General features: G+C 38.5%; 1 protein-coding gene across 3 annotated transcripts in view; it reads right to left on the bottom strand.

Moving 5' to 3' along the window:
* Window positions 1-25328, bottom strand: part of RARB (retinoic acid receptor beta) — an 851244-nt gene that overhangs the window by 336581 nt on the left and 489335 nt on the right. For all 3 annotated transcript variants that reach the window (XM_070433307.1, XM_070433308.1, XM_070433309.1), the window contains one exon: window positions 21470-21917. In XM_070433307.1, coding sequence (XP_070289408.1) covers window positions 21470-21647 — 178 coding nt within the window. In that variant the 5' untranslated portion in view covers window positions 21648-21917. The remainder of the gene's footprint in view (window positions 1-21469; window positions 21918-25328) is intronic.

Raw genomic sequence — 25328 nt, forward strand, 5'->3', positions numbered from 1 at the left:
TCTAAATAGAGTGGGAGGCTGGATTCTATTCCATGGGAATTTACTCTTTTTTGCATTAGGCAGAATATAAAATCAAGGGTTTGGGAGAAGTTGGGATCAATGGAAAAGTAAGACACACACTAAGCCCAAATGGTCAAGATAAAAAAGGTGGGGGGATTGATGGAAGGAGTGATGTAATGCTTTTCTATTGCTTTGGAATGTTAGCTACTACTTGAAGCCCTTAGCCCTGTCACTCAAAGTTTCCTTTTGCTTATTTATTCAGCTACAAGGTGAATGAGGTTTTACATACTGCTTTTTCCATTTACCTGAAGTAACATTAAGATCCTCTTTCTCCCCGCCCCCCGCCTTTTTTTTATAAGTCTTCACCCAAGGATATTTTTCCATTGATTTTTAGAGAGAGTGGAAAGGAGGGGAAGAGACAGAGAGACAAAAACATTGATGGGAGAGAGACACATCAATTGGTTGCCTTTGCACTCACCCTGACCAGGGCCAGGATGAAGCCTGTAACCGAGGTACGTGTCCTTGACCGGAATCGAACCTGGGGCCCTTCAGTCCATGGGCCGATGCTGTATCCACTGAGCCAAACTGGCTAGGGCAAGAGAAAATCTTTCTTAAATGTAAGTTACATGAGGGACTGACTCTTTGTTTTGTGCCCAGATGTATGTATATTCAAAGTGCCTAGAAGACTGCTGGGCACACAGTGGGTACTTAGTATCTATCTCCAATGGACCAGGCTCCAAGACACTTGTTTTCCTCAATGTGGGCTGCTGGCATTTTGAGCAGAACAATTTCTTTCTTTCCTTTCTCTCTCTCTCTCTTTCTCTCTCCCTTCCTTCCTTCCTTCCTTCCTTCCTTCCTTCCTTCCTTCCTTCCTTCCTCCCTCCCTCCCTCCCTCCCTCCCTCCCTCCCTCCCTCCCTCCCTCCCTTCCTTCCTTCCTTCCTTCCTTCCTTCCTTCCTTCCTTCCTTCCTTCCTTCCTTCCTCTCTTCCTTTTTCTTTTCTTTCTTCTTTTTTTGTGTGGCATAGGCACCAGATTATCTGGTACAATACAGATCTTGAATATCCTTGACTGTCCTCCATAAGATGCCAGCATCAACCTTTAGTTGTAAAAGACAAACCAAAAATTTCCTACATATTTCCAAACGCTTTCTGAAGGACAGTTCCACCTCCCAGTTGAGAACCACTGAAGGAAAAAAATAGATGGGTAAAGAGAATTACTAAATGCTAAATTACTAGGTTGAATAGTAGGTCTTTATAAAAAGGTTTTCATTCTTATTATATACATATTAAAAGTTCAGTTTTAGTCTATTATTTTATTGAGTAGATGTATCTTAATTTCAATAAATTTTCTTTCATTCATCAAGGAGAATATTTACATTGTGTCATACTTTTGAAGCCCACATTGATTTTGACCCAACTCTGCATAGAAATGATATATTCATTGAGCAGACTGAAATATGAAGGTCTAATTACTTCCTATGACAAGTAAATTTTCAGTAATAATTATATCCTTTAGTCTACCTGTAAATACAGATTTTCCATGGATTAATCCTCCTCTCTACCTTAAAATAAGGCCAAAATTGACATTACTTGTCAGCATTAAAAAGAACAAGTCATTTCATTCTTGAAAATTTATTCAAAGTAAATTTTTTTAAATGGGAAAAATAAAACACTTGGGTGTGAAAGTTATAATTTTCTGCACTGTAGGAAAAATAGAAACTATATAAGTACAAGTTACATGTAATGGTTTACCTCTACTCCATAAAATATCATCGAAATTAAAAAATATATCATAATAATACAAGAAAATTTCTTGTATGAAAGTTTATGTAAGTGCCTTATATAACATACATAAGACAAAATTCAAAAAAAAATTGGTTAAGAAAGTAGAATTGGATGAGGGCAAAAATTTGAGATGCATGAAGGAAGGTAAGTCTGAAAAATTGCTCATAAGTCCTGAATTTAAAGTAGACAACAAAGTTGACTCTAACACCTTCTAGAAAGCAATGAGAAAGGGGAGAAGTAATCATCAAATGGGTCTCCATGGTCATAAGATTTTTTTAAAAAAATTATTTTGTTCACCAGAAACATGATGATTTGTGCTACAGAAATCAGAAAAGATCTTCCTCCTATAAAGGCTGATGAAGAGAACTGCAGAATATATAGCAAGCTATATCCTCAGCAACATCCAGCAGAGTAACCGGCAACAGCACGCATTGGTAATAGAAAGAGAAGCGGAAACCATAAGTAAAAATTGTCTTTGCTTCATGACAACAATGATCTAAAATTGTGTATGCCTATGAGCCAAGACCAAAATGAAAATAAGGAAAATATGGTTTAATTTTCTAGGGTAATATTTTAGATAAATTACATTCTAATGACTCAATATTGGGACATTTATGAGCTATTTCTATTCAATAAATTCATGTGTTGAAACAAACTACAGGCTATAGTACTTAATAATAAACAGAAAATAATCTAAGTTATACTGACTAATATCTATCTTTATTGTATTATTCCTGAAAATGTAGCTAATTCCACAAAATGATTGACCAATAGTTTTGAAACAATTACATTGCTTTGTACCAATCAAAATCTTTTAAAAGGGTAGCAGGCACACTGGTTGAGCATGGATCTATGAGCCAGGAGGTCACAGTGAGATTCCAGGTCAGGGCACAAGCCTGGGTTGTGGGCTCGGTCCCCAGTAGGGGGTGTGAAGGAGGTAGCTGATCAATGATTCTCACTCATCATTGATGTTTCTATCTCTCCCTCTCCCTTTCTCTCTGAAAACAATAAAAAAATATTTTTTTAAAAAGGTAGCAGAAAATCTGGAGAATAATTAGCTTATGAGGGACTCCAAGAGGCTACAGGATTTCACGCTAATCTATAAATTATTTAACTATGAGACATTATTTAGTTGTACTTAAAGCATCAAAAAGGTTTCTGATTCCTATTCTGATATTTACAAAATCTTTGGGCATTAATATTATCTTTATGTCCTGTAAGACCAAAGATAAATAATTATGTAAGTATTAGATTTTGAATATTCAAAGATTTGTCATTGTTGCACTTGTGCAAAGCTATTTAAATAAGCCCTCCAGAATAACTGCTATGACTCTGTAGCATGTCAACACTCAGTCTCTTCCCCTAAGAGACTCCACATTCCTGCCTCCACCCCTTCCTTTTCTCATGTCCCCACCCCCTTTTCTTGCCTGCTTACATTAAAGGAAAACTTACACATCAGCAAATTCATAGGAATCCTTGACTATGTAATCAGAGACAACATGAAAATTTTTTCTCGCAAATATTTACTTTGTCATTAAAGCACACTACTGTGCCTTGTTACACCGGATTATGGAGATTTTAATCTCCACGGAGAGACTGTAATTTAGGAACACAGAATTCCTGGTTTGGGAAGGTACCATTTCAAGTCCTAGCACACATGGTATAAACCAAGTTAAAGTCTTCCCCAATGAACATTACTTCATTACTACTTAGCTCAGTGACTGTAACACAATCCAGCAAACTGGTTTAAAAGCTCAGTAGGATCTTTCCACTTATTCCCCTGCGTGCTTTGGAACAAATATTCATAGTCCTTCATCTTTGGATTATTTTCTTTCATTCAAAAAAATTAGTGAGAATCTCCCTGGTGAAAGGCATCATCCTAAGTGAAGTTGGACATATGTGGGCCTTAACCTCAGCTAGATGACCATTTCATGGGTTGAAACCACTCACCACATTATAAGGTGAAATAAGCAAAATTATTTATTAGAGATATAGAACTCCCATGGTGAGGGCCCAGAGGAAGTAAACATGAATTCTGAGGGGGACTTTTATCCAAACAGGGAGAATATTATCCCACAGGCAACTTCCGAGTTATTTATGCAATGTTGGCGCCAGCATTGTGAGTGACAGTCTATATGAGAAATATGATTGTCTGGGGCTCTTCAAAATGTGCCCCCTATCCCTTTCATTGGACTGAAATGTCCTTTTAACACATGAGAAAAACACAGAGGCTGTGCTAGGGACTTTAATACACACAAACAACCTTCCAGTAACTGCATGTACAGAATTCTATTTGTCTTCTTCATGTGGATAGAGAATAGGAAGAGGACGGGTGCAGCCCCCAACACAAATCCATGCAAACCGACGAGGTGCCTGTAGGGAATGAATCGACTTTGACTCGATTTATCACAACTTTCTGAACTGGATGATATTTTTTGATGGCACATCTGGCAACATCATAAAAACTCCAGGTCCCAAGTGATTAGACAGGAATTACTTTTGTAAATCAGTTATGACTGTTACTGATGTGAGCTCATTCTGAGCAGCAGTGGACAGAAGTAGCCAAGGACGGAGAGAAAATAAAACACACAAAACATCTGGGGGTGGGAAGAAGGTCCTTTTTCTTTGAGATGGCTTTTAGAAAAGGCCACCATTTATCATTTGAAACTGGAAAATTACCGTCATTAATAGCTGGGAATTAATTAAGCATCCCTCAAAGAATTACCCGACAGTTTCTTTTTCATTTGCCTGTTACAGAAAAGCATTCTTTAGTGGAGCAGTTGAAGTTTTTCATGAAAAAATGTGGCACACTGTGACCTCAGAGAGAACTTGCCAGTTAAGCATATCCTGCTGTGCTCTGTAATGCAAGATTCATAAGATTAGGAACTACTTCATATTTCCCCCCAAATAAAAAAACACATACACATATTGTCACACATATCTCTCCTTATGATCACATAAAAGATGGCATAATCCTTTGGAAATATAAACCATCTCCTCCCATTAGTGTTTTTGTTGAATGTGTGTCAGAGGGTTGGGGCTGAGAAAGGCAAGGGGGCCTGGGAGTACATTCGTTGACTATTTTTCCAGTGTTCAAAGAAATAATCTGATTGAGAAAAATGCACCCTTGAATCTATTTGCCTCTGCTGAGGTAGTTTTCCTTCCATGAGAATCTTAGTTCTAAACATTATTATTTTCCATTTCCACTTCATCTTTAAGTTCTTTAAATTCTTCCTCTTCCTCAACTCCTTGCCTCCCTTTATTAAAACTGACCCATGCAAAGGGATAAATTGGGCCTAAGTGAGGCTCTACGCAAAGTCCCTCTGAAGCATCCTTTCATTCAGTCCTCACACTGACCCTACTTGATGTAGATAAAACTTGGGGATAGCAGTGCCAAGAGGAAAGGTGAGGTAATTTGTCTAGTGGTCATGCAGCTGAGTCACAATGGAGGTGTTTCTGACCCCCAAATCTATGTCTTTAAAAAATTCCATTAAAAAACTACTAGAATTGATAAATGAATCCAGTAAAGTAGCAGGATACAAAATAAATATTCAGAAATCAGTTGCCTTTTTATATACCAATAATGATCAATCATAAATGGAAACTAAGAAAACATCCCATTTATAATTACATCAAAAACAAATGCCCTAGGAATAAATTTAACCAAGGATGTAAAAGACCTGTACTCAGAAAATTATAAGACACTGAAGAAAGAAACTGAAGAAGATACAAATAAGTGGATGAATATACTATGTTCATAAATAGGAAGAATTAACATCATTAAAATGTCCATAACATCCAAAGCAATCTATAGATTCAATGCAATACCTGTCAAGATACCAATGGTATATTTCACAGAAATAGAACAAATATTCCAAAAATTTATATGGAACCACAAAAGATCCCAAATAGCCACAGCAATCTTGAGAAAGAGGAAAAAAGTTGGAGGAATCAAGCTACCAAATATAAAATGATATCACAAGGACATAGTAATCAAAAGAGACACATAGTTGAATGGAACAGAATAGAGAGCCCAGAAATAAACCCACCCCTTCGCAGTCAATTAATATTTGACAAAGGAAGCAAGAACATACAATGGGGTGAAGACAATCTAGTCAATAAATGGTGTTGGGAAAATTGAACAGATAGGTACAAAGAAAAGAAATCTAGACTAATTTCTTACACCATATATAAGAATAAATTCAAAATGGATTACAGACTTAAATGCAAGACTCAAAACCATAAAAGACCTAGAAGAAAACATAGGCAGTAAAATCTTGGACATTTCTTGTAGCAACATTTTTCTGATATATCTCCTCAGGCAAGGGAAACAAAAATAAACAAATGGGACTATATCAAACTAAAAAGTTTTGCAAAGCAAAGAAATCCATTAACAAGTGAAATGAAAAGAAACCCACTGACTGGGAGAACATATTTATCAATGATACATTTGATAAGGGGTTAATAACCAAAACTTACAAAGAACTTCTATAACTCAACACCAAAAAATAAACAAACCAAACAATCCAATTAAAAAATTGGCAAAGGACCTGAATAGCCACTTCTCCAAAAAGGACAAACAGAAGACCAATAGACATATAGAAAGATGCTCAAAGTCACTAATCATCAGAGGCATGTAAATTAAAACCACAAGATATCACCTTACACCTGTCAGAATGGCTATCGTTAATAGATCAACAAACAAGTGATGTGGAGAAAAGGGAACCCTGGTGCACTGTTGGTGGGAATGCAGATTGGTGCAGCCATGTGGAAAACAGTATAGAGTTTCCTCAAAAAATTCAAAATAGCACTGCCTTATGACCCAGCAATTCCATTTCTGGGAATATATATTAAGAAATGCAAAACACTAGTTTGAAAAAAATATATGCATCCCCAAGTTCATTGCAACATCCTATAATAATAAAAGTGTAATATGCTAATTAGACCGAATGTCCTTTCGGATGAAGCCTGGGCTGCGAGGGAAGCCTGGGTCCCAGGTGCCTGCCAGCAGCCAGAGGGAAGCCCAGGTCCCGGGTGCCAGAGGGAAGCTGGTGCTGACAGCTGGGGGAAGGACGGCCTACTCTTGCACGAATTTCGTGCATGGAGCCTCTAGTTATTTATAATAGCCAAGATTTGAAGCAGCCCAAGTGCTCATCAGTAGAGGAGTGGATATAAAAGCTGTAGTACATTTACACTATAGAATACTACTCAGCCATAAAAGAGAAGGCAATCTTACCTTTGAGATAACATGGATGAACCTGGAGAGTATTATGCTAAGTGAAATAAGCCAGTCAAAGAAAGACACATGCCATATGATTTCACTTATATGTGGAATATAATGAACAAAATAAACAAACAAAATAGAAACATGCTCATAAATACAGGGGACAGACTGACAGCTGCAAGAGGGGAGGGGGACTGGGAGAAAAAGGTGAAGGGATAAAGCAAAAAAAACACACCCCAAAACTCATAGACACAGACAACAATATGGTGATAACCAAAGGGAAAGGGGTGGGGGCAGGTAGAAGAGGATCAAGAGGGGATAAATGGTGATGGAAAGAGACTTGACTTTGGGTGATGAACACACAATACAACATACAGATGATATTATAGCATTGTACACTTGGAACCTATATTATTTTATTAAACAATGTCATCCCAATAAATTCAATAAAAATATGCACCCTATGCTCATAGCACTGCTATTTACAATTGTTAAGATCTGGAAACAGCCCAAGTGCCCATCAGTAGATGAGTGGAAAAAAAAGCTGCGGTACAGCCGAAACCGGTTTGGCTCAGTGGATAGAGCATCAGCCGAAACCGGTTTGGCTCAGTGGATAGAGCGTCGGCCTGCGGACTCAAGGGTCCCAGGTTCGATTCCGGTCAGGGGCATGTGCCTGGGTTGCGGGCACATCCCCAGTGGGGTGTGTGCAGGAGGCAGCTGATCGATGTTTCTCTCTCATCAATGTTTCTAACTTTCTATCTCTCTCCCTTCCTCTCTGTAAAAAATCAATAAAATATAATAAAAAAAAAAAAGCTGTGGTACATTTACACAGTGAATTACTATGCAGCTAGAAAAAAGAAGGAACTCTTACCTTTCGAGAGAGCATGGAGGGACCTGGAGAGTATTATGCTAAGCAAAATAAGCCAGTCAGAGAAAGACCCGTATCACATGATCTCACTTATATGTGCAATCTAATGAACAAAATAAACTGATGAACAAAATAGATCCAAAGTCATGGAAGCATGAAACAGAGTAACCAATCTCAGAGGGAAGGAGGTGGCTGGGAGTGGGAAGAGATTAACCAAAGAAGTTATATGCATAACCCTGGACACAGACAATAGTGCAGTGAAGGCCTCGGGGGAGGTGGAGGGGTCAATGGGGCATAAGAAGGGGACATCTGTAATACTTTCACCAATAAAGATAAAGTTTAAAAAAAAATAAGCATGCAGCTCAACATTTTCCATGGCCTGGTGTCTGCTGGAGTTGATTCAACATTGTTTTGTAAGGGAAATCCCTGTTTCAAGGGCTGGGGTAGGCCTTTGGGTCCTCAGGTCCTTGTTAAGGGAGTTTAAGCTCAACTTCATGGCTTCTCAATGCTCACAAAAATTCTTGGCTGAGGAAAATGGTTTTATGACGTGCCTGAAGGCTATGAAGACCATTTATTTATCTTGACACTCTAATATTTATTTTTGGATTAAGTTCAGATTGTGAGAGAGCTATGTACCTGCAGACATTGTTTGGGACCCCCACAGGGACCTGCTTTCACCGACTGAGCTTTAGAATGATTAATTGGACCCACATTGAGGAATGTTATTAAAAACACAAACATACGTAAACAGAGTTGGATTTACAATGTCATTAGGATGTGCTTATCTGGGTGGCTGAGTGACTTCATTTTATGAACTTATCAACTGTATAACTGGTGAATTCTCTTCTTGGGGTAGGCATTTTTTTTTTTTTAGGTCATCTAAGCAACATTTATTATCTACCTCATAGAATGTATTTTCATGCACCTGCCTCAAATTGGTTTCAATCAATTTTCCCTATACTTACTTTCTCTATCCCCAAATGTACTCCTTTATAATTTTTAAAAGTTGTTATAAGACTTTATTCCAGCGGTTCTCAACCTGTGGGTAGCAACCCCTTTGGGGGTCGAATGACCCTTTCACAGGGGTTGCCTAAGACCATCGGAAAACACATATATAATTACATATTGTTTTTGTGATTAATCACTATGCTTTAATTATGTTCAATTTGTAACAATGAAAATACATCCTGCATATCAGATATTTACATTACGATTCATAACAGTAGCAAAATTACAGTTATGAAGTAGCAACGAAAATAATGTTATGGTTGGGGTCACCACAACATGAGGAACTGTATTAAAGGGTCACAGCATTAGGAAGGTTGGGAACCACTGCTTTATTTCCAAATAAAATAGGATATACATAAGTTAATTTAAAAAATACCTCATATATTTGTTGTAGGAATAAACAAGATAATGGATATACTTTCTCGTGTAGGTGGTGATTATGATTTTTATAGGCAGTAATGCAGTAATGCTATTAACAACTGTAAATGATCTGGAGTCTATTTAAGCAGAAGAGGACTTGGACATAGGTGGATTACATGGGTACCATATGGTACAATCTTTGAAGAAGCTGATAAAATAACTCTCATTCCAAAATGATCCCCTTGGAAATTCACCACTGAAGTTAGCATCTTAACTTAAAAGTTACCATTTCAAAATGCAAATATCTCTCTGAAGGATTAATTTCTTGGAAATGAAATCAGACATGAATACCTTTAATGTGTTACTTAGCCCTTGGAAGGCAAGAATTCTGATTTAGGTAAGATATTTGTTTCAATTGAATACACTGAATTAACTCACTAAAACATCTCACTTCTTTTATTTTAATTAATTCCGCAAGTTATTTAAGGCATTCATTCATACAACAAACATTTAGTGAGCACCTACTATGTGCCAACCACTAAGCAGTGAGGATACCACAGTAAGCAAGATAGTCATGATCACTGAATAAAGATAAAGAAAACATCATGGCCCGACCGGCATGGCTCAGTGGGTGAGCATCAACCTATGAACCAGGAGGTCAGGGCACATGCCCGGGTTGCGGGCTCCATCCCCAGAAGGGGGCATGCAGGAGGCAGCCCATCCATGATTCTCTCTCATCACTGATGCTCTCTTTCTCTCTCTCCCCCTCTCCCTTCCTCTCTGAAATCAATTAAAAAAAATATTTAAAAAAAGAAAACATCTAGGATAACGCCATAACCTAGAACTAAATACTATTACTATGCTCCCCAAACTTTGTCCTAAACCCAAATAAACACTCCCAAACATACACCATATATATCTGTTAAAAAAGAATAATAAGCCCGGACGGTGTGGCTCAGTGGTTGAGCGTCGACTTATGAACCAGTACAGTTCGATTCCTGGTCAGGGTACATGGCCTGGGATGTGGGCTCGATCCCCAGTGTGGAGCATGCAGGAGGCAGCCGATCAATGATTCCCTTTCATCATTGCTGTTTTTATCTCTCTTTCCCTCTCCCTTCTTCTCTAAAATAAATAAAAATATAATTAAAAAAAAATAAGTATTCTTAATACTTAAAACTATATTCTATTACTTCTATAACTTGTTTTACCTATTGGACATTTTCATGTCAATATATTCACTTCTTTATAAAAAATTTTAAAAACTGCTTATTATTTTCATTCACTCTATATTTTATTTAATCATTTTTCATTAGGCAGGAAGGTTGTCTCCAGGTTTTTTTTTAATTATAAACAAGTCTGTGCTAATATCTGTGTTTATTCAAGCACACTAAAACATTTACTTCTTAGGAATAAATTCATGGAGCAAAAATTCAAAGCCATCATTATGAATATTTTAAGGCCTTTGCCATTTACTGGAAAATTATTCCATAGAAAAAAACATAAATTTTCATTCTCACCATCAGGGCTGTATATGAGTATTTATTGCTCCCTAGCCTGAAAAACAATGGCAACTTTCTTTTAAAAATTGGTCTTCTCAAGAGCAAGAAATAAAATCTTAATTTGTGTTTCATTTTTAAATTTGTATTTATACAATTACTTACTTTTAAGGCTGAAATGTTTTCTTGGGCATTTTTTTTTTAATATGGGTATTTTCTGTTCATGGCTACTGTTATTTTTTCTCTACTTTTCCTTTCTCCTATCTTGTTTCTAACATGTGAAGGATTACCTACAGGAAATCAGGGCAGGGATCAAGGATGGTGTAAAGGTCATTTCATATCTGAGAGATTTCCATCAGAACTCAAGAAAATCCCTGTTTTATCAAATATTCCATCAAATGAGTCTAACAAAAAAGGTTTACTAAATAGGCTGGAGGGTAGCTTTCCTTCTAACCGCACGATCCTCACCAAAGTGCCATTTATTGATGTGAAATGTCATTATTAATTTTTTTCCTTTAGGTGTTTCTTGTGTGGTTTGGCCAACTGTGTAGCCATTAAGCAATTAATATAAGAGTAGCTTGGTATTAATAGGAGCAAAAGCACATTGTTTGAGAAATGTACCTTATTATAGACATCACTGAAATGACACCACGCATTAGAGATGGTCTCTACAGACAGAGACCCGCAGAGTCTGCAGGTCCTCAGAGAGGAAAGGACGGTTCAGTCTTTGCCCAAGTTCCCTGGCCTTGAAGGGAGCTCTTCTGCCAAAGAAAACCTCAGCCTCACATGTATTTCTTGGATGTGAAATCCTTGTGACAAACACACAATCATTCAGCAGCCATGGAGACTCACGAAAGAGAGTCCTTTCCAATGCCCAATTCAAAACCACCCCCTGGAGAATTTTGAAGTTTAAAGGAAATTCTTGGCAGAGTAGAAACTGTGGAGTGAAAACTTCCACATGCCCGATATAGACGCTTAAGAAATATGGCAAGGTACGTGTGCGTAGAACAACCTGTATGCTTTGGAGGCGATCATTAGAATGAACAGTTGACAGAATGACAGTCCTGTGACAATGAAGGTTTTTGCTTCGGAGTGGATAGGTTCTGACTGCAAAGCACAGATAAGAATAATAATGATTGCTATCAAGTACTGCGTCTCTACTGTTATAGCACTGTCACAAGTAGTTCACATGGATCAATTGATGACAATTTCCTCACAACCCTTTTGTGGTGCTATTATTATCCTTATTTTATTGGAGGGGAAGCTGAAGCACCTAAGAGGTTAAAAAAAAACTTGTTTAGCCCTAACCAGTTTGGCTCAGTGGATAGAGCCATCGGCCTGCAGACTGAAAGGTCCCAGGTTCGATTCCGGCCAGGGGCATGTACCTTGGTTGCGGGCACATCCCCAGTAGGAGGTGTGCAGGAGGCAGCTGATCCATGTTTCCCTCTCATCGATGTTTCTAACTGTCTATCCCTCTCCCTTTCTCTCTGTGAAAAATCAATAAAATATATATTTTTTAAACTTGTTTAAGGACATAGATTTGGGTCTGGAAATAGCAATCTCTCTTGGCCCATTTCTAACTTCCAACCTCCAGCACCACGCCCCCCGCCCCTTAAATGATCTCCATTAACACTATTTTTGGTTCGACAAGATAAGCCTTTCCTAATTGGTACTTCTGTCTCTGACTGCAGGCTCCCCGAGGTTAGGGCAGTCCCTGGACAGCACCCTGTACAGCACCACATTTCAGGATTCACCACAAAGTCATGGCTAAATAACTTATGGCTGTCATCCGTGTCAACAGGGCCACAGACAACCACTGTCCTTGTTTCCAAAACACCCTAAAACTTTTTGTTTAAACATTTGCAAAACTTATGGGCATTTGGTAAAATAGCTCAGCACTAAATTAACACTATACATTCTCATTGGAAAGTGGTCATTTTCATTAGCACAATAGCTTTATTGAGGTTTTGGCAACTGGGAATCAAGCTTACAACCCAGGCATGTGCCCTGATCAGGAATTGAACCATGACCTCCTGATTCATGGGTCCACGCTCAACCATTGAGCAACACCAGCCAGGCCACATCATTTACTTTCTAAGCACTTTACTTGGCACTGTTAGTCATTTTCCACTGATTCAGTCATGTAGCCAACCATCTATTCATTCATTCCAGTAATCTTTAACATTTTGGAATCCATGCTTCTTTTAGTAACATATTTTATAACACCTGCTTTACTATTTCAAAATGAAAGTTATAGATAATAGAGTCCACCTACACATCTAATTTCAAAGTGGTTAACATAATTCCCATAATACGATATTGAGGAAGAATTTTTAAAAGTAATTTATGATAAATAATAGTTATTTCAATGTGTAAAGGCTAAGCCATAAAGGAATGTAAGATGCTTGCCTCTATATGCAGAATTATAGGAATGTTTTAGCTACCAGTACAGATTGAAAAAAAAAAATGTATGGTATTGGTGACTCAAATACCGAAAACAGCAGTCCTCAGTGACGTAATTTTTTGAAGTAGTGGGTGACTCTTGAAAATGTTCCAAAAAAAAAAAGTCAGCCTACACTTGATTTACACAGCAATTACAGTCCTAAATAATTCAGGGTATAATAAAAGCACACAATATTTTACATTTCAATATAAAATGGAGTTATGGTTTATGTTTTAGTTAACCATAATTTATTCCTGGGGAGCTCTGAACATAAGAGTCTGGTGAGACATTGAGAAGTCACCAGCATATGAGCCCATTTTTTATTATTTGCAACTATTGTGCATAGTGCAGGACATTCAGCCTCCTCACCCCTGCCCATTAAATGCCCAGAGGGCTCTCTCATTGTGACATCCAAAAGCCCATCCACAAATCTCCAAAATCCCTGCCCAGTGAGAACCACCGAGGCAGTCATTCCACATACCTTCAGTGAGTTTCCAACATGTGTCTGGCATCAGGTTAACAGAGGAGCAGAGGAGGAAAGTTGTGAAAGCAACTCAAGACAGCAGAATAGAACGTGCATCATAAATCAAAGCATGTACAGTGGGTGTGTGGGTGGGAAGGTATGTCACAAGCTTTACAAAACCGAGGCCTTACAGGGCAAAGAGCAATCAGGGTTTTTAGATCTAAATGGTTTCAGGTAATTATGACTTCCCAATAGGACTGCCACATCCTTGAAGACAGATACACTGTTTTAAAAATGTTTTTATTGCCTTGATATCCACAGCCAACATAGATTTGTTTAAAAAAACACACAAAACTGGCTTTATGCAAAGCAAGAAGAGTTCAAACCCAGTTTCAACAATTTTATCTAAGCAACCTGTGAAAGTTGGTTACTTAGGTCACTGTTTCTCTATTTCTCTTTTCCAGTTGGCAAAAAGAGGTAACACCTGTAGCTAACTAAGTAAATGGTAACTACTTTTAATACTTATTCTCATGCCATAGTTAAAAAAACCCCACAAGAGAGTTGTTGGTACCACCTAGCCATTGGTTGACCTGATGGCCTCAAGTTCTTAGAGGCGGCCTGGAGCTCAAAGAATAGAATTAACTAGTCTCTCTGTCTTTTTCTTGTCTTCAGTCTGTTTCTCTCTCTTTCCCTCCTTCCCTCTTTGCCTCCCTCTCCCTCTTCTTCTCTCTCCCCTTCTCTCTTTCCAGTTTAAATGATCAAGAATCATTCGAATACCAGAGGGAGCCAAAATAGAAAAACAGAGAAAGACAGAATAGGAAGCAACTATCACTTTACTGACTCAGCATAAGTCTCTACAAGTAGAGGTCCTGTGGGACTGCCTGAGCTACATCCTGAAGATGGCCCGGAGCATGGCCACCTGGTGGTGATTCCATCTGTCCTCATGTCCATCTACCTGTACAGAAGTCAATCTCCCATCACTCAAGTTCATCTCAATGGGGGAAAAATAGACCATATGAAATATATAGAAACTGGAGATTGACGAATTCATCAAGACAAATTTGGAACACATTGAAGTTCTCTTATATCATAGCCAACTGTTGTGGTAATTCCAATTTTTACAGGTTCAGTTTTCATAGAGTCAAAAATGTTTTTTTTTAAAATGTCTCCACTTAGTTTAATTATCTAATAAGTAGATAACTTTTTGTATATTCTTCCAAACATGCTCTCCCTAGGAATAATCATTGGTGGGATAACTTAGAGATAAATTCATTCCTGTTTTTATGATCTGCTCTGTGGACTGAAAGCCTATTCTTCTTTAAGAACACACTTCCAGAGTTGAGATTCTCCTTTGGGCATTGTAGTTAATTTGATAAAATTGAACAATAATCCTTTTATTTCTAATTCATGTTCACATACTCTTGATCTCTTTGGGGTAAAGTTCAACAAACAGAATGAGTCCAACTCGCCATTAGAACTATTTAGAGAATTACACACTGTACTCAACCAGAGAGTCTGAGGAAATTGTAGAGATATTAAGAAGACACAAAAATTCTTTCATCTTGGGGGAAGAGAGGCACTGTACACAAATAATCAATACCTTTAAGAAATGAACTCATATAATACACATGTGGCTCTAGGCCTATGCAAGACCATTAGAACTATTCAATCATCCCAAATATGTAAACTCTGTTTCTAAAACATTCAGGTAAAAGCATTTACTTCCGTCCCTCAGCCTCAGAACTTCAAAGTATCCAATGACCGAAGGCAGAAGAAATAGGCCAAGTAGTTATAATGTTTATTCAAATTCCTAACAAATTTATTTTACCTTATTTTTATTTGGTTTAAAAATAAGGATATATATATATATATATATATGACCTATTCATGTATGTGTATGTGTATATATATATGTAAACATATATATGTATATGTTTTATTTGGTATCCACTAAATGCCAATAATATACTAAGCCCCAGACATCTTAAAATGAGATGTGATCCCCATTCAGTGGGGTCATTGTATATGTTTAAGGACAAATATAACTCACAGTAGAAAGACGACAAGACCATAGAGCAAGGGTGATGGATAATAGAAATTAATGAGTTGGTTTTAGTTACCATCAATCTGCATGTATTTAAAACAAGATCTACACCTCAGAAACAATTGTCCTTAACACACAGTAAGGAAGTCCAATGAGGCAGCCTACACTACTTTAGATAAGTTGGGTAACAAGACTCCTCTTAGTTTAAGACAGTGGTTCTCAACCTTCTGGCACTTTAAATTCAGTTCCTCATGTTGTGACCCAACCATAAAATTATTTTCGTTGCTACCTCATAACTGTAATGTTGCTACTGTTATGAATCGTAATGTAAATATCTGATATGCAAGATGGTCTCAGGCGACCCCTGTGAAAAGGTCATTCGACCGCCAAAGGGGTCACGATCCATAGGTTGAGAATGGCTGGTTTAAGACAATATATAGATATAAAACTCATTTTATGTCCTGTCCTTGGTAATTCTGAGACTTACAGTCTGTCTCTCCAGAAGGTTGTGCCTTTTTTAAGCATAAAACCCATTTTGTGATTTTGACAGGAGAGCACTTTCTGGTCATTAAAGAACCAGGGAAAGAACTCTCATTTTAAGATGCTAAAGTTAAACTGAGATCATTTTGAGAGTGGCTCTAAAGCCAAAACTTTTAACAATATTTTCCAGCTTACAACAACCTATAAAAAAGCACATGTGTGGCAATAAAACAGAACAAGCAGCCATGAAAGGAACCTAAAGAGAGACAGATGGACAGTTGTCCAACTTTCACAAAGCTCAGGTACATGAAATTTTAAGTGTTCCCTGGCATAGCATCATCAGCTTCGTTCTTGTTGGAAATCACCCTTGCCTGAAGGTGACCAGCTCTCTACTCCTAGGACAGAGTTAAGCAGAGGCATCTAAAGTGACTCCTTGACAGTGGGGTCCACCCTCATCTCCCTATTTTAATGAAACTTGATATCTGCTTCCACAGTAGTTGGTGAAACTAAAGAAGTTGTGAGGTCCTTTCAATGCCCTTCATCTCTAAGGACCTCCTGAAGCATCCTGGGAAAGAGATAACCATTCACTGCACATGGTACCTGCAATTAATCGGAGGGGTTAAGTTGACTTCATTGCCCAACCCACAGGGAAAGACATGCACTTGGTGGATCCAAGATTTGGCCTTGAAATTTGGTTCTAACATTAACTGGCTGTGTAAGCTCTTGACTTTCTCTAAGCCTCATGTTTTCATCTATAAAATGGGGCTGCTGCTCATGGCCTGGGATCAAAATTGGGAGACTATTGTAAAAAATTAAGAATGACATACATTATGTGCTTAGTGGATGATCCAGGAAGTGCTTGATACATGGCAGTGTTTTTATTACTTATTTAAACTCCCTCTTTGCTTTTCTTTTTTTTTTAAAATATATTTTATTGATTTTTTACAGAGAGGAAGGGAGAGAGATAGAGAGTTAGAAACATCGATGAGAGAGAAACATCGATCAGCTGCCTCCTGCACATCTCCCACTGGGGATGTGCCCGCAACCAAGGTACATGCCCTTGACCGGAATCGAACCTGGGACCCTTCAGTCCGCAGGCCGACACTCTATCCACTGAGCCAAACAGGTTTCGGCTAAACTCCCTCTTTTCTAAATATATTTCTTTATTGGTTTCAGAGAGGAAGGGAGAAGGAGAGAGAGATATAAACATCAATGATGAGAGAGAATCATTGATTGGCTGCCTCCTGCACACCCCCACTGGGGATTGAGCCCGCAACCAAGGCATGCGCCCCTGGCCGGAATTGAACCTGGCACCCTCCAGTCCGCAGGCCGACGCTCTATCCACTGAGCCAAGCCGGCTAGGGCTCCCTCTTTTCTTATACGTTCCCTGATTTCTAAGCTTACAGAGACTCCATGATACATGAGTTAAGTCAGAATGCAAAGACAAGAATGTGCACACATAGAAGCTGCTTTAAATTCATATCTCTCCTGAAAGCATGAACCATTTGTTCCCCAGGATAGAAGGTTTTGGAGAACACAGTTTCTGAAAAGTGGCCACATCTTTCCCTCTGAATTGTGAATGGCAACAAATGGTCAGACCAATAGCAAGAACTTCATGCTGCAGAACAGCAGGCACTAAACAAGGAGATACCGGTTTTTTTTGCCTGCAAATGGCTTGGACACCAGGAAAAAAATCTGACTATACATCACCTGCTAGAGTTGAAAGGGCCTTGGAGATGATCTTATTTCATCCCTTTATAGTACAACTTTTCTTTATCATTTATACTCTCCGTCATCCTTAAAATACTTGAGTATGCTAATTAAAGAAGACTATTCTTCAAATAAAAATAGTTGATGGGAGAGAAACTGAAACAGGTTAAATAGCCATACATTTATATGTGGGAAGGGGGACATTTGTATTATAGGAAAAGAGTGGTTAAAAAGGCAGAGTTCAGGTTCTAGTCTAGGAGGATAGGTGACTAGAGAATTAGAAGTAAATGGACAGAAGTGTAGGGAGTGGGTGTAACATCAGTAGCCACAGTGGAAATTGCTCTCACATCCCTTTAAGGTGGAATGTTCTTGAGCCTTTATAATACAGGATGCTAAAAGAACCCTGTTACAGGGCAGGAGAATCTAGATGTGCACAGATTATGAAAGAAACACCAGCAAATCCCAGAGTTCAATGACAGGACCCTCTTTATGGAGCCATTCCCCAAAATGTTTGTTCCCTTTGCATTCTAGATTAGCCGGCTTTTTCACCCAAGCGTGTGTTTTGTGACTTTATAGAATTTGGCTACTTCCCTAATTAACCTCAGGACATGAATAAAACTCTAAGTTTATTTTTAGCCAAGAGAGAGTCTGTGTGCAACTTTTAAGACCTTACCCTTGTTCCCCGGTCTTCTAAACCATAAGCTGTAACAAAGACAGCTCCCTATTCAAGGGCCAACTAACTGACTGCATAGTAACAGTGGCTTCTTTCAATAATTTTAATCTGAGTGGTTTTCATGTGCTTTGTAGCAAAAACTAATAAAACAATGCATTAGCCAGGATTCAAAGGAAGCCAACATTCGAGTTTCCAGCCTGAACTTTCTGTACCTTGTTCTCTGTCTAGCCCTTCTCCAGCCACCTTCAAGGTGCAATTACTCAGCATCCTAAGGCTCTCAGAAAAAAATTGTCATCCGTTATATACCACCCCCCTTTTTTGAATTGCAAACCCTCTCCTTCTAAAGGTTGAATCATATGAAACTACCAAGGTTTGACCAATTTTGACCTAGAAAAATAGCAATTGCCTTATGGTTTAACCTTGTAGTGAAAGCATCGTGTGCTTTATTAGTAATCATGAAATGAAAAGAACAGCCTTGTATTTAGAGGTACGGGGAGCCCTAGATATGATATAGCCCAATTCATGCAGGGTACAGGCTGAGCCACTGAGGCTCTGATTGGGGGAAGAAATTAGAAGAGCTAACATCACCAATTTGAGACAGAGCCTGATTAGATCTAGAATGATTTGACTCCTATTTCAATGCTCTTACCTTCAAAACAGGGGTCAGCAAACTTTTTCTGGAAAGAGCAATACAGTCAAGATTTTAGGATTTGTGGGCTCTATGATCTCTAACATTGTGGCACGAAAGCAGCCACAGACAATATATAAACATTATTAAACAAATGACTGTGGCTGTGCTCCAATAAAACCTTATTAACAAAAACATGCTGGGCTTGATTTGACTTATAGTTGTGTAGTTTTCCAAGCTGCAAAGAGATGGGTGATGGAGCTACATACTGAGAACCTGTTGAATTGGTCAGGGGTGCTAAGCCAGCATAAAGATCTCACCCACCATTAACTATGCTCTGCATTTTTCTTAAAATCAGTAGCCAAAGAATCCTAAAGAATCTGAGATTTGTTGTGAGCACCTAGGGCAGTGGTTCTCAACCTTCTGGCCCTTTAAATACAGTTCCTCATGTTGTGACCCAACTATAAAAATTATTTTCGTTGCTACTTCATAACTGTAATGTTACTACTGTTATGAATCGTAATGTAAATATCTGATACGCAGGATGGTCTTAGGCAACCCCTGTGAAAGGGTCATTCAACTGCCAAAGGGGTCTCGACCCACAGGTTGAGAACCGATGACCTAGGGGCTGTAGCTACCTAAGACTTTGCTATCTGTAAGATGAGATTACCCAGAAGGGGAATAATACTTACGTCTTATTTAACTCTTGGCTACATGTACAAAATACACTTCTGATTTTAGGAAAGAAATGCGTTAGACATGCTGTCATCAGGTTGGCTGAGTTATGGAATTAGATAGAGGCACTTGGGTGAAATTGTAATGGCTTTAACAATCATTTACACAGACCCCTACCCCCTTTATGCCTTAGCTGAGAGCAACTTCATTGTATCATTTGCATTGGGTGAACAATATTTTGAATACAGGAAGTATTTCCATCTCTCCTGATAGCAAAGAAGCTACTTTGGCTACGTCTACTCTCAATTTGAACTTGAGAAGCATGGGAGAATGTTATTAATCATTTCAAAAAAATTATAGGTAACATGCTCTTGTCAGAAATACAGAAGAGAAGAATTCTAGTCAGGTCATTCCAAGAAGGAAAGTAAGTCTATATATATCAGGCATGATAACACTGTGATTACCATAGACATCTCTGCAGTGAAAATCTGTCCATCCATCTGCTCATCTGTCCATCATGCACCCAGACATGCAGACATCCAAACATCTATCCCCTACTATTGTACCAGGAGCTAAGGGATCCTGGTTAGATGAGGTACCCCCCTGCTCCCAGTGAGCTAAAAATGTAGTGGGAGAGAGAAGATAAAGTACAAATATCACAATAAAGAATAAAATAAGGCAGTACTTCAAAATAAAAATGTCTAAGTACCAAGCAAATATTTGGAGGAATTCTTTAAAAAGCAGCAAAATGCAAAATAATCACCAGGAAGAGCTCTGAAGTGCTCCTGTCGAGCTCTGAACCAGGAAGAACCTGGAGTATGTGCTGTGGTGTCTGGTGCAGCACGTCGAATCAATACGCCTTTTTACCTCCAGATGTCAAACCAGGCAACCCAAGTCCAAGAGGTGGGGTTGTTCACTGGCTCTCATAGTTTGTCCTTAAACAGGCAAAACTTTTCTTTTTAAATCACATGATATAGGTGCTTTCTATGAATAAGTCATATCAGTGTGAAGCATTCTAACTCTACTTTTGTTCTGTAGTACTTTGCATCCCACATTTTAGAGAAGATTGGAAGAAAGAAATAGCTGAGTAGAGTCAAATGCTCAAGGGCATTTAAAAAGCATATGTGATATGAATTGGTAGCAAAGGTCCCTGGGAAGTTGAGAACAATTATGCATGTTATCAGTACTTGGGAAATTAGTAAGATAGTCAAAGGGAACTTTATAACCAAAATTGATGTTCAATCCACAATTATCATTAATGATTTTTATGGCACCAACTACTAATTCACTGTTCACATCATTAAGTGTCTAATTTCTTCAGGTATATTGGCTGCATATGCTGATTATCTTTTATAAAATCTAGCAAAATATCAGTGTTTACATTTTATAAAATCTAGCAAAATATCAGTGTGGTTTTGAATGACCCAAATTCTAAAATTCACCATTTATCTGTTTCATATTTCTGCCAATTGCACTAAAGGTACAATTCTACACCAAGAGAAACCAACATCCAATGGAATAAAAACCCCCTCTGGATATGAACCATCCTGTTTTCTCAGGTCCATTAAGCCAATCAACAAAGAGATAAGAGAGGAGATTCCAGTGGTACTTACTTGCAGGTGATGGGGTGCTGCATCCACTCGGAGGAGGGTGCCCATGAAGGCCATGAAGAGGAGGCAGGGAAAGTCCTCCGATGACCGGCGGAAAGAGTAATGGGTAGGGCGCAGCTGGATAGTGAGTCATGTGTCCATTCACTGCCGGGACGGGACATGCGTGGCTACTGGTGGTCATGTTTCAGGCCTCACAAAATGGAAGGTGTTCTGGGGTGGGAACACATCACTCTGGGTCTTGAACCAAAGTTGTAGAGGTAAATTCAGGGCAACACTTGAATCTGAGCTGTGTTCTGGACCAAAGGCAAGACAGTTCAACAGATGACCTTGCGTCTTCCCAGCATGGTTTATCCACCTCTCATTTTGCTATGCTGATTATGGGTATCTTTTTTTTTTCTTTCAGTTTGAGGCTGGGAAATGCTATCACTCTAAAAGTCCAGAGATGCTAATCCTGTAAGAAAAAATATATGTATGTATGTATTTCACAAGTCAAAAATATTCTCCTCTTAATCAAGTTATGAATAATCTCTAATATTAACCTGTCTTTTAATTCCCAGTTGTTCCCCTACACTCACTACTTTAATTTTCTTAAATGTTCACATTCTAATATAGAATGAAACTTACATGCAATTTCAAAATAACTCTATCTGATGTTAAATATCAATCTCCACCCACCATCATTTCTATAGTCCTCACCCTGCTTAATTTTTCTCCATGGCACTTAACTTGATCCATTACACAGTGGGAGTGTTTGTTTTTGTCTGTCTCCCCTATTAGAATGTACACACCAGGAGGGCAAAGTTTTTCTGTTTCGTTAACAGCTCTAGTTTAAGCTCCTATACTATACCAGACAGGCAGATGCTCAAGAAATATTGGTTGAATAAATGAATGAATACATGATTTTTTTTTTGCTTCTTTTATAAACAATTTGATTAATCTTGTCCTAACCTTTATGCTTCCAAGATTTTACATATCTCATATGAAGAACTTTGGATTTTAATGCAGCCATTGGGAATGATACACCCAACAAGATAAATAGAATTGTGGGAGAAAACTATAATCTAATAAAAGGCAAGTAAGATATAGTCATCAAAGATCAGAGAAATATTTTATATCAATGCTTACTGTCAACAGTATACACTTTTATAAGAATACCGTCTACTCACCCATCTCTCCAGCAATTTATTCTTACCACCATCATTCATTTGTCCACCCATTCAATCATTCATCTGTCAGTCAAATCCTAACTTACAATTATGTGCCAGGTGCTGGTGTAGGTACTAGAACATACAGAGTGGAACAACACTAATGTGTTTTCTGCTCTCATGGAATTTCTAGTTTTAACAGCTCCCATTGAGGTCATATTGTTGAGGAGGACAAAGCTGCCCTGTCCCCTACAAAAGGCATTTTCAGGATGCTCAGCACTGAGAATTCCTCAAGACAGGGAATAGAAGAAAACTGAAATAGATTCTAGAGTGGGCTGGCTATGAACGTCAGAGGTTTACCTTGGCCCTGATGACCAATATTCAGTAAAAGTCAAAATTCTGCAGCTCACTGAATAGCAAGCCCTGGGTGTAAGCCCACGTTGCACAAAGCAGGAACAGTATTTCAAGATCAGCATAAAGGCCAACTGTTAAGAGCCTGAGTCTAGAGCCAGACTGCTTAAGTTTAAATCATGGCTCCACCCCTTTGACAATTACCTCTCAATATGTTGTGTGTGTGTGTGTTTAATTTTAATTGGGGTAATATTACAATTTACTTCAAAGGAGTGTTGTGAGGATTAAATGGGGTAATATCAAGAAAAGATCAGTGTCTGATGCACAGTAAAGACTAGGTAGATCAGTAATTCTCAACCTTCCTAATGCCGCGACCCTTTAATACAGTTCCTCATGTTGTGGTGACCCCCAACCATAAAATTATTTTCGTTGCTACTTCATAACTGTAATTTTGCTACTGTTATTAATTGTAATGTAAATATCTGATATGCAGGATGTATTTTCACTGTTACAAATTGAACATAATTAAAGCATAGTGATTCATCACAAAAACAATATGTAATTATATATGTGTTTTCCGATGGTCTTAGGCGACCTCTGTGAAAGGGTCATTCGACCCCCAAAGAAGTTTCGACCCACAGGTTGAGAACCACTGAGGTAGGTAGTGAACAGTTGGCAAAAGTTTGCTACGAATACGTGTATTGTCCCATCAGATGACATGCTCCTGAGAACAAGTTTGCTGAAATGGACAAGAGGCTTTGGGGTTAGGGCAGGGGGGAGAACAGATCACAAAAGTCCTCGGAAAAGAGCATTAGGACTAAAATATTTGTCATGGAAGTGAAGAAGAAGTGGTGGGATTTAGGTAAATTTAAGAACAAAGACTCATGAGAGTTTACCAATTCCTCAATTTGTGAAGTTAGCTTTTGTTTATTACTAATCCTAAAATGTTCCAATACATCACAACTTCCATTTATTTGTTTACTGTGTGTCAGGCACTTCACTTATGAGCTGTGTAGATCTAAGAATAGTCCCATAAGACAGGCATTATAATCTCTATTTTTCAGAGGAAAAAAACTAAGTCTTAGTGAATTGAAATGACTCGTCCCTAACATCACAGAGTCAGCCTGAGGCTAAGCCAGAATTTGCACCTAGATCTGGTTGGTTGTACTATTTATACTGAGCGCATGCGTGGTCCTGGTTGTGTCCCACAGAGGAAAAAGTCCATGAGCAGTTGTGATGGGAGCAGCTGTCCTCACTTAGATGACATTCTCGGCAGGGCCTTGGATCCCTGGCCTATTAATATTAAAAATGAGCATCTTCAACAGTCAGACCATATGGTCCCAGGCTCCCTGCATCTCCACGAAACCTTACAAAGGAGACTACATCCCTGGTTGGCTTATATAACACACAAAAGGGATGTCCCACCCCAAATATCAATGTCCTTTTCAAACTTTCAAACCACGACTTGTTTCTCGAATGAAAAGAAAGCAAATGGACTATGAGAGGTGAATGTTTCCATTGCTTTCTCTTCTAAAAATCACGCACAAGCTAACATATTTAGCACTTGAATTTTGCAGTTTGCAGCAAATTAATTAGAAAATAAACAATACCATTTAGTGTTTGCTGCATTTCCACTCAATTTGATTTTTAAATCACACACACAAAGCCCAGCATTGTTATCAGTGGTCTTTTCTATCTCCATTAGACAAACTGCCTCATTAACTGGTGGAGCTGACAGTTCAGCAAACCCACCCCCGCAGGGCACAATTCTTAGATTTTTAAAGCTGTTTGTTTGTTTTTACCAACCAGGGACTATTTCTCCCCTCAATATCCTTTATTTCTCTTTGCTTTCAAACACTTCAGATTTTTGGCATCCTGCCTGCCTGGTTAAAAGGTCTGCTATCATGCCTAGGATCTTAAAAAAAAAAAAAAAAAAAAAAAGACTGATACTGATAATAGGCAAAAGAAAAAAAAAATCAATGTGTCGGGAAAATCCTGTTATGTTGGTGGAAAACTGTCTGAACGGTCACTGGGTCTGCGTTCACATATGTGACTGATTAAGGCTATTCCTGGAAGCAGAGAGTTTTCTTTGTTCACTGGTATTAGCAGTGGTTTTCCCCCCCCCCCTTCATGTCTAATTTGAGTTTGGGCTCATTCAGGGTTCTTTTCTTCACCCCCTGAGGCAAAGCAAACAGGAGCTGGGGTGCAGGAGGGGAAGGAAGTGGGGACTGGGTCAGGAGGTCCTGGATCGACCACCATCATTCCCTGGGTGTCAGTTTCTTCATCTGTGAGAGGGGTCAAGAGAAGAGGAGTAGGTTTCAAATCAAGTTCCTTAAACTGTGTTGTTCAGAACACAGGTGTCTCAC

The sequence above is a fragment of the Myotis yumanensis genome, unplaced genomic scaffold (genome assembly GCF_028538775.1).
Source record: "Myotis yumanensis isolate MYYU_CA2020_CCGP unplaced genomic scaffold, mMyoYum1.0.hap1 SCAF_14, whole genome shotgun sequence".
Taxonomy (NCBI): Eukaryota; Metazoa; Chordata; class Mammalia; order Chiroptera; family Vespertilionidae; genus Myotis; species Myotis yumanensis.